Source organism: Astatotilapia calliptera, chromosome 20 (assembly GCF_964374335.1).
Source record: "Astatotilapia calliptera chromosome 20, fAstCal68.1, whole genome shotgun sequence".
NCBI classification, from domain to species: domain Eukaryota; kingdom Metazoa; phylum Chordata; class Actinopteri; order Cichliformes; family Cichlidae; genus Astatotilapia; species Astatotilapia calliptera.
In genome coordinates, this window is record NC_137441.1 from 9,946,637 (window position 1) to 9,957,331 (window position 10,695).

The 10,695-nt window shown below is 37.5% G+C and overlaps 1 protein-coding gene across 22 annotated transcripts in view; it reads left to right on the top strand.

Annotated features, from left to right (window-relative positions):
- The window catches only part of LOC145422829 (rap1 GTPase-activating protein 1-like), a 52,717-nt gene extending 44,199 nt beyond the window's left edge, over window positions 1–8,518 (top strand). For 12 of the 22 annotated variants that reach the window (XM_080294680.1, XM_080294659.1, XM_080294662.1 and 9 more), the window contains 13 exons: window positions 120–275; window positions 352–423; window positions 507–593; window positions 722–862; window positions 2,105–2,236; window positions 3,866–3,943; window positions 4,905–5,014; window positions 5,122–5,244; window positions 5,421–5,556; window positions 5,691–5,802; window positions 6,249–6,316; window positions 6,539–6,586; window positions 6,891–8,518. In XM_080294680.1, the coding sequence (XP_080150806.1) occupies window positions 120–275; window positions 352–423; window positions 507–593; window positions 722–862; window positions 2,105–2,236; window positions 3,866–3,943; window positions 4,905–5,014; window positions 5,122–5,244; window positions 5,421–5,556; window positions 5,691–5,802; window positions 6,249–6,316; window positions 6,539–6,547 (1,224 nt within the window). In that variant the 3' untranslated portion in view covers window positions 6,548–6,586; window positions 6,891–8,518. The remainder of the gene's footprint in view (window positions 1–119; window positions 276–351; window positions 424–506; window positions 594–721; window positions 863–2,104; window positions 2,237–3,865; window positions 3,944–4,904; window positions 5,015–5,121; window positions 5,245–5,420; window positions 5,557–5,690; window positions 5,803–6,248; window positions 6,317–6,538; window positions 6,587–6,890) is intronic. The other 10 variants (XM_080294674.1, XM_080294683.1, XM_080294660.1 and 7 more) reach the window with 9 other exon arrangements.
- Window positions 8,519–10,695: the final 2,177 nt, after the last annotated feature.

Consider the following 10,695-nt stretch of genomic DNA (forward strand, 5'->3'; position numbering starts at 1 on the left):
TGTCTCCTTTCATTATGTCAATTGTTACATGAGAAAATAATCATTTACACCCTTTTATATAAAATATGTATATATATTTATGTATAAAACTAAGTTGCTGTTGGGCTGTTATGTTGCAGTTGCAGAGAAAAAGGCACATAGGAAATGACATTGTCGCCATCGTTTTCCAAGAAGAAAATACTCCCTTTGTACCAGACATGATCGCCTCCAACTTTCTCCACGCTTACATTGTAGTCCAAGTGGTCAACCCCTGCTCCGACAATGTTCTCTACAAGGTAACCCGCTTCCTCTCATTTATGACGTTTTCTCCTGAAAGCATTTATTGCACTTCATCTTTATCTTCCTTTCTAGGTGTCAGTTACAGCACGGGATGATGTACCTTTCTTTGGCCCCGCCCTCCCAAACCCTGCCATCTTTAAAAAAGTAAGAAGATGAAGATCTTTGACCTCACTGATCATCTTTTAGTTTCCGAGAAGATGCCTTACCTCACTAATCCTTTTTTGCAGGGCCCCGAATTCCATGAATTCCTTTTTACTAAGCTAATCAATGCAGAATATGCCTGCTACAAAGCTGAGAAATTTGCCAAATTGGAGGTAAGTTTCTAAGAAAGACTTAAAACATTTTACGTCTTTTGACAGCCTTAAAAATTTTATTTACTTCCCTCTGCCTCATTTCTGTGTGTGTGTGTGTGTGTGTGTGTGTGTGTGCGCGCGCGCGACAGGAGAGAACACGATCGGCCTTGTTGGAGACTCTTTATGAGGAGCTCCACTTAAACAGCCAGGCCATAATGGGTGTTGGAGGAGAGGACGATAAGCTGGAAAATGGGAATGCTGGAGGAGGAGGCTTCTTTGAGTCTTTTAAGGTAACTGGAAAAGCAGAAGCAGAGGCTGGAGCTTCAGGTCGACAGCTTCACTGGAACTCTCAGAAAGAAAAAGTTGAAGCTAGTTTGCATATTCAAAGTCTTGTTTTAGAAACTAGGGTTTTATGTTTTACTTGCACAAGCAAAACAAAAGGAGCTTTCTTATTTACATCATTTAAATTCAAGCTCAGCAGCTTAGCTTAGCAAAAACACTGATAAAAGAGAGAAGCTCCACCTGCCTCAGAGGCAAACAGTGTTCTCAGACAACTCAGTCGTTTTATTCCATACAAAACCAGCGATTTCTGCCCTTGGATAATGTATTAATTAGTAAGTTTTAGAGGTGCCAGTATGCTCTTTGTTTCTAGCCTTTATGCTGATCTGAGATAACCCACTGCTAGCTGTGACTTTATACTGCAGACAGATTTGAGACTGATTTTCTGATCTAATTCCCAACAGGAATCAGTATATTTCTCAAAAATGTCAAACTTTTAGTATTAAATTACATTTTAATATTAGCCTGTAAAGTGGCATCTCTAATTAGTATTCATTGTTACCTGTTGAGAGATGTTTTTTTTATGTGAACATGAGCGCGACTTCTCTCTGGCAGTATTTCTCTTCTGTTCTTGTCTATATGCAGACTGAGCTGTAGAAGCTTTTTCTTAATCTGTATCTGAATGAAGAGAAGCTCTGCTGCTCTGTCCTCCTGGAACATACCGCTCTCTGCTTCCCAGCTTTTCTTCTTCATGCTTTATAGTTGTTTTGTGATTCGCCACGTTTCAGTGCCACCGCTCACGTATCTATATGGTCCTATCATCTTCATGTGTCATAATTTGGGGAATGTGGATGGAACGGATAATTTCCTTTCATCATCAGACGCCTCTGCCTCTCCACATTATTTCATGCTCGTAAAAAGGTGCACTGGGCTTTAAACTTCTTCTGGCTCTGATTAGACTCAGTGTGGTCAGACATCTTTGAGCCACTTGGCCCTTCTACTTCCCACTCTCTTCTCTTATCACCTACCTAAATAAAAATGACTCATCTGAACCTCCTTCAGGCACTAAAGCATACTAGTGTTCTCTGTCGCTTTCTTGTCTGTTAGAATTAGAATCTGGCCAGTGCTCTCTGCCTGTAGTGGTCAGTGTTCAGGGACAGCCCCCAGGCTCCTCTTGGCCTGTTCAGTGATACCGAGGGGTCAGAGAGGTCAGCACCATCTGAATGTATCTCCTCCTCCTCGTCTCTCTGTAGAGGGTGATGCGCAGCAGAAGCCAGTCTATGGATGCCATGGGTCTTACTTTCAAGAAGCCGCACACAGTCTCCACTAGCCTGAGCGGCAACTTTAACCACAACCCCGCAGAGAGCCCTAAATTCCCAGGGATAGTAAGTACAGTCCCACTCCTCCAGTACCTACGGCGAGGTGAGCCTCGCTGCTTCTGCCTCCCCCTCTGCAGATCTAACAGAGTTCATACCCCCTTCTCTTTCACTTGCCTGCAGCACTAACTTCTCACAGCGAGAGAGCGACTGCACACTTGGACACGGGAAGCAATTATGCCTGAGTCTTAAACTTGACTGTCACTTTGCAAAGATTGCACATTGTCTACCACTACCAAAACGGATTGACTTAACAGTCATGAAAGTGGATATGTTTAGGACACAAGCTGAATGGGTTAAAGCATTTTTTTCTAATTGTGTTCACGTGATTTAAATGCCCATGCATCTGCATTGTTAATGAGCGATCACTTCATTTCTAACATGGGTTGGAGTTGTCTTTGTGTGATAGTGTGTATAATGTGTGGGTATGCTTACATTTTTTCTTTTAATAATCACGCAATGATTTTAAATTCATTTTTTGGGGAAATTTATATTTATGTCATCAAGAGGAAAAGTTGTAAATCTTTTCAGGTGTTTTTCAGTTTAAATAATTTATTCAGAAATACTGCTGTAACTAAACTTGTGCACATATATGCTGCATATATAAGACAGACACAGCCACCATGAGGTTGGTGCCCCTTTTTCTTAAAGCCTTGAGTTGTTTTTTTTTAAAAACTGGATTTCATGAGCATGGACTAACTCCCATTATGAAACTGGGGGGCACTCAGTAGCTTGGCAATTATAAGATAAGCCCAATCTGAAAGGCCCACCCTGCTCTATATTTTTCCCAGAGAACCATGGGAGCTATAATTTGCAAAATAAACATAAATTTGTATTCAATAACACCTGAAAGCGATGATTAAAAACCTAACACACAGATCAAAAACTAACTCAGAACATGCTTAGTGGGTACATGGAGGGAGTCGAGGATTGTTTTCTTGTACACTTTGATGAAAGTGAACTTCTTTTTGTAATCAAAAAGCCTTGAAAACTAGGTTTAGCTTTTGTATACAGTCTGTGTTTGGACACTTATTTTTCTTTTTTTTTCACAGTTGAAAGTAAAATATGACTGTTACCTTAGTTACAGTTACAAGTTTTCCATCAGTAGTGACTACATATGGTGGCCTGTCTGTTATATGTAGGGTATATGTTGAGAGATACTGTGTATCTTATATAAACTGATTAAGTTAATTCTCTCTGTGTTAGACATATTAGACTTTTATATAATATCTTTCATCAGTGAGTATGACTGATGAGCTTACTGTTTGTTCATAAGCAGGTCTTGATTTGATTCCTAATGTATAACATGCTGTGTGCCCTCCTCCGCTGAATTTACCTTCCTTTTCCTTTTTCAGACATACAGCTCACATAACTCTCTCCCATTCAGCTGCCTGTGTCGCACCCATGGAACCAAAATATCTCCCCCTGTATTCTCCAGCTAACACGCCTTTCGTAGTTTGTTTGGACAACATGACTTACTGCATGATATCTCATATGTATTTGTATATATCTCATGTTTTCTCTCCCCTCCTCCCCCTTTTTCCCACCTCTCCTTGTTTTTTCATATGTCATCACCACTCTCTCTTCTGTCTCTTCTCTCTTTTTCTGTGTCTCTTTCTTTCTCACTGTTTTTATCAGTCATTGCTTGTCCCAGGCAAAAGTCCGAGTAAATATGGACGCCGAGGCAGTGCCATAGGGATAGGAACAGTAGAAGAGGTTCATGTCTAATTCTAACTACTCTCCAACTACTTGCTTTCCGTCTTTGTTTCCTTTTCTTGTTTGCATGGCTCCTTTGCATCATAGCCAAACATGTTTCTCTGCACATTTCAGCTCCCTAATGTGTATATCAGAAACTGTGTGCTACAGACAGGATATATTATTTAAAAGGCATCATCATTTTAGTCTGTGAACATAGTCCTGCCCATTTTCCAGTGAATTAGTTGCTTTAGCAAGTCCAATCTTTTATATTTTCTAGACTAATATATGTGTGAACTGTTAAGAGTATTTGCTTCTACTCTTATTCTCTTCTCTGCTTTACTGCAGTATGTGCACACCTGCTACAGTTTTACTCTATAGTTTCATTCCAGTGTGCTTAATTCTGTATTTGTTAAAAAATAATGAATATTTATAATTTAATAAGCCCCTTACAGAGAAATTGTGAAAAACGCCCCCTGCACCCCCACTGCTCTTTGAAGCCACATTAAATAAAAGCCTCTTTTTTTTAAAGTTCTCATTTCGAGAGCATTAAAAGGGAGATTGAACGAACAAAGCAGATGCTGAGAAAGCATATTTAGTGTTAGGCTCTGGAGCTTTTAAACCCATCTTTCATCTCCCGCCTTAGTGTGCTCTGTTCTGGCTGAAAGACTGCCACCAGGGCTTGTCATTAAGCTGCTAAAAGCATATTTTAACATTTTTTTCATCATACTGACAGCTCGGAGGGAGCAGTGTTACTCTTCAGCCTGGTAATTCAGGATGATATGTTTTTGAAATTTTGCCAAACTGTTCTCTATGATACAGTACACGACAAATGAATGGTTCAGTGGTCAAAGTAACCATTAGCTCTCCTCAGTCATAAATACCTAAAGTGATAAGCTCTTGAAACGAACCTAGTTTATTATACAAGGTATTGGAAATATTTTGGCATTGTCCCTGAACGGTTTTCCTCTTTCCCTGTCAGTCTCTGATAATCCCAGGGAAAAGCCCAACCAGGAAAAAGTCTGGCCCTTTCAGCTCCCGGCGAAGCAGTGCCATCGGCATTGAAAACATTCAAGAAGTCCAGGAGAAGAGGTGGGAGAAGATTCCTGTGATCATTTACATAGCATATACCTGTAGACCATCGTCTACATAAAATAACTTTTTTTTCCTATTTTTCACACTATTTTTTTAACTTGTAGCAGTAGAGATAACTCCCCAAACACTCAGAAGACACCTGACAGTGGCCACGCCTCTCAAGATCCCAAATCTGACAATTCATCCAATCAGAGCTCTCCTGAGGTGCTCACAACTACCAAGAACAGGTATATATAATAAACAGGCTCCTACCATATCCCCTGGACACTCACTGAAAATTTTAAATAGCATGTTTTGCCATTCCTGTATTTGTGTAACTGCTGGGTAATCCTCCCTTAGGTTAACATGTAGTATCACTATACATAAGATAAAATCAGGTTGGAGTTGTTAACCCAGGGTGTAGTTCTTATCTTGTTGGCAGGGCCGCATCCATCCCTGAGGCCCACGACCTTTCCCGCTCGTCCTCCAATGCCAGCAGCTTTGCTAGTGTGGTGGAGGAGAATGAGACAGAGGCAACAGAGGAATACGACACAGGCATGGTAAGCAGTGTATCCTGTATATGTACTACATGTAGAAACACAAATTATAAATTGTATTTAAGCTATCACATTTTTGTTTTTTCACTATAATCTACATAATCTGGTTTTCTTGGTCACCTTGCCATATTCTCCAGGAGAGTCTGTCATCTGCTGGAACACCACATAAGCGAGACTCCTTCCCCTACAACACTTGGCTGGAGGACAACAACAGTAACACTACTACCACCAGTCGTGGGAGCTCCCCAGGTGAGAGAGACAGCTTTGTGAACAAGGTCCAGCGTATTAAAAGTTTAAAGGGAAGGGTTAAAGTGAAGAAAGCCCATGGTTAAGCAATGCATAATTAATGCATTCAATTCATGACTTATTGTAATAAGAAGCTAATAAATAATCATGTAGCTTTGTGATTGTAATGAGGATGTTAACATATAATAAAAAATTATATTTTTTACAAGTAGAATATATAATGAGAAATTGATATGCAACTATCTTTTCAGAATATTAATTAGCAAGTATAGTCTTTTATCTAACCTCTTTAACGTGTAATAAAGTTGACTTTCTATTTCTTCTGCAAAACAAGTAAAAGCTTTCTTTTTTTTCCAAAACATAAATGATTCATATTGTATCATTTAATATTTATATAACTGTCTATATCAGGTATGAGTCTTTTCACACATTGCTAACCTATCCTTCAGGGCCTGGTAAACCTGATCGAGCAAAGGGGATGAAACTGGAACGATCACACAATCAGCAGTCCTCATCAGTGAGTAATCAGCCAGCTCTATACTAAGATCTTGTGCTTTCATTTGTGTTCATTGCACTTTTTTCTTTTAATTTACAGTCACAACAAATGTATGCTCTTCTGTAAGACTGACCAGTTCCTATAGACCAATACAGTCTCTGCTTTACTGTTCTGCAGTGCTGCACTAATTTCTGTGACTTGTTACTGATACCGTTCTTTTTATTTTCACTGCTCCGTGTGCAGAACTGTTAGCTCAACTCACCTGGTAGTGTCCTGGATCTCCATCTTCAGGTTGGAATTCCTCTCTGCACACTTATGCTTTAATCCACAGGTTTACTATTTACAGATGGTTCCGAAACACAGTATCCACATGCACTAAACCAAAATGCTGCTTGTGAGCATTTGTTATACAACAGTCTTCTGTCTTAGTTTTATACATAATCCTCGTCAACAGTACTGAGGAATAAACAAAAAGAAAGCAAATCTGTGTTTTGGCAAAACTGGATTTATTTTTAAATATCACTAATTATATGAATACTATACATTCTTACACTTGTATTAAAGTTTTGACCAGAATTTTCTTCTCTTCCAAAAGCATTCCCATAAGTCACAATCCTTCTGGGAGATGAGACAAGTGCAGGCATTCGCCATGACCAGTGATGAGAAGGAAAATGAGAAAGAAGATGAAAAAAAGAGAAAAAGCCTGGCCAGTCCGCTGCTCGGTGAGGCCAGAGTTCAGCATATCTAGAGAAACCTGGAGGACACTGGAGTGGATGATGCACAGAGGGGCTCAGCTTTTGCACAGTGTTCTTTCCTTCCACTCTGTTCTTTGCCTCTTTTTTTAAAACCTGACCTTTGTTCCAAAATGCACAAATATAATTGTTTTATTTGTATGAGATATTACCTTGTCTGAGTTGTCTCGTTAAAGCCGAGGTGTGCTGGTTATACACGGTAAAGACAGTGCCATTGTGCTCTCTGTTGAGACTGAGTGAAGGACTGTTGATGCAACAAGTGAACTGCCTGGATGGTTTTACCAAATCAACCACGATATTGGCTTAATGAAGATTTCCAGTGTACGTGTTATACAAAATATTTGGCATCAGATTTGAGTATTTTGTCACAAAATGTGATAAAAAGTTCTAACATTGCTGTTAATGTGATTATTTTCTGGGTAAAATACAAGTGTAACTGCAGCAAATAACTGTGTTCTTTGCTCCAGGGCCCACTCTTACCTACCAAACTTAACATCATAGTTTGTGGTAAAGATAGCATTGTATTGTAAATACCTTGAAATGGCCTTATAATTTAAACAATTTCCCTGGCCTTCAGTTTTTTTTACCTAACTTTTTTTCACTCACGTGTTCTGCAGCCAATAACGGGAAAGCAGTATTAGATTAAATGTGAAACTAATACATTTAGAATAATTTTAAGCACACTAGTTTAAAAATTTGTGGCATAAATCTTTAAAATCTGCTAATGTATAAACATACTGTACCAATCAATGAGTGATTTAACTGATTTGTCCGTCTTAAATGTTGATATGGAGATAGCTCTCAACATTATGCTGTTTTTTTTTCTCTCTCTAATGTACTTTTTTATTTATTGATTTGGTTCCTTTTAAAGTAGTATTTATGCTGTACCTCTATGGTGACTACAAAGACTACAAACAGCCAGTCATATGCTTGTACTGTCTGTGTTGTTTTGGTGTGAACTATATTGTTGTCATCTGTAAAGCTCTGTCTATTTCAGGGGTTGGGATTTCATTGAGTGCAGTAAATTTGCAATGCAGATATATAATGAAACAGTGAACCTTTATTTGCTTTTAAAGCAAGACAAAAACGCTAAATACCACTACTGATTTTGTAAATAGATGTTAAGTTTGAGGACTGTATGTGTAATGTATAGGCAGATAATTCAAAATAGGATTGACCAATTACTGCCAAGTTAATTTTTTTGCATTTTTTATTTTGTTTTTCCATAACCTCAAATTTGAAATATTTTGAGAGGATTTTATAAATTAAGATAATTTCAGAGACTGTTCTGTTAAAGGGAAATCTCACAGTACATCCAGCTGATCATTTCAGTTGCCTTATGTTGCACACTGATGGTGTAAGCATAGCTAGTGAAGCAAACAAGTTATGGGCAGCAGGATTTACAGTGAAATGAATGTTTTGTCTTTGATGTTATTTTTGGTTTTTGTAAATAAATACCCTGAGAACTTTACCATCTATTGCATATTTCTTTCCTTGTGTTGCATTACAACATTTAGTGAAAGCTACTTAGCTGTAGCATCTTTCCATCCTTTTCTTCTCACACAAATACTATTTGTCTCAATGCCTGATAGTAGAAATCATATGGAGAAATGCCTTCATACTGTAGGTGTTCCATTTCCCACAAACTTAATGAAAGCTGAGCGAGAAACCCCCATGAATAAATGATTCGATGTGGCTGCCCACAAGCTTTCAAAACTAGAGCGATCTAAAAGTGGAGAATTCCCTGGTTATGCAACTGTGCCACATGGAGGAAAGACACATATTCAGATTTAATGAGTTAAAGGGAAATAAAACTGAGCCATAACCGAAACTAGTTTTCGAATTTTTCCCAACAATTGCAAGCCACATAAGTGCCGGCCACAGGCGTTTTAGAAATGTACAGACTTGCAAGAGAAATAGGAAAATCCAAGTTTTGAACATGCTCAATGTTTCAGTTTTATATACTGATAATTGCCTGAAGATTCATCACATTAGTAGTAGCATAAAATACTAATTAGTTAATTTAAAAAACAACAACAACACGCTAATAAGTAAGTGTAGCACCCTCTAGGATTGAAGTACGCACGATGTATTTTTAAGTTTGTATTTTTATTTTTTATTTTTTATTCCTATTTATTCTATTTATCCCCTTTGTATATTTTATTTATATTTGTCTCTGTATTTATATATGTGTGTGTGTGTGTGTGTGTGTGTGTGTGTGTGTGTGTGTGTGTGTGTGTGTGTATATATAACAGTTCTGTAACTGTAACTTCGGTCGTTGCTGTGCTTTTTTTGGAAGTCGAATTTCCCAGAGGAACCCACCCGAGGGATTAATAAAGTTCTATCTTATCTTATCTTATCTTATCTTATGTAGTATAGAACAGGGTTTTTTCTGGTCTTGGCAACCCGTGAGAACTGCTCACGGATAAAACAATAAAACAAAACATCACATCAAAATGCGCTCTTGTACGTAGTGTCAATTTTTGATTGATTGAATCTTTATTTTGAACATGTTGAAAAAGTACAACAAAATAGAATTAAAAGAGACAAATGAACAAAGCAAAACAAAAGGAAAACGAGCAACCACAACTCCAAATAACGTTCTTGTTCAAAAAGGAGCAGAAAGAAGTATAAGCTTATTTAATCCCACCCCTTTTCCACTATCTAGTATCAATAGACTACAGAAATACCTCCTTGCAATTACATTATATGTTATGTGTATTTTTTTTTTATGTTTTTTTTTTATATTTTTTTTAATATTAAAGTTATTTATTGCTTTATATATAATTTGTGCTGTGAGAAAATGAACCAGATCTGTGAATTTTAGAATTTTTGATTTTAAGAATAGTGGATTTGTATGATCTCTGTAACCAGTTTTATGGATTATCCTTATGGCCCTTTTTTGTAATATAAAGATTGATGATAGCGAACATCTGTAAGTATTGCCCCAAACCTCTGCACAGTAATTCAAATACGGTGCAATCAGGGAACAATAGAGAATGTGGAGTGATTTGTGGTCCAGAATGTGTTTTACTTTACTCAAGATTGAGACACTTCTTGAAATTTTGTTATTTTTATAAGATTTATATGAGACTTCCAGTTTAATTTATCATCTATAATCACACCAAGAAACTTATGTTCAAGTACTCTTTCAATTTCCACACCATCTAAATGAATCTGCACTTGTGCATTTCTAAGGGAATTCCCAAATAAGATAATTTTAGTTTTACTTAGATTTAGCAATAGTTTGTTCCTGTTAAACCATTTTTTAATTTTGCACATTTCTGAAGTAATTGTATCCAGCAGCTCCTTTAGATTCCCCCCAGAACAAAAAATATTTGTGTCATCTGCAAATAATACTAATTTTAATATATCAGATGCCTTACAAATATCATTTATATAGATAATAAATAATTTTGGACCCAGTACAGAGCCTTGTGGAACACCACAAGCAATGTCCAAGCATGATGAGGAATGGACACCCAGCTTCACAAATTGTTTCCTGTCACTTAAATAATTTTTCACCCATTGCAGTACAACCCCCCTGATCCCATACCGTTCCAGTTTATTAATTAATATGTCATGATTGATTGTGTCGAATGCTTTCTTGAGATCCAGAAATACTCCAGCTGCATACTGTTTCAATCA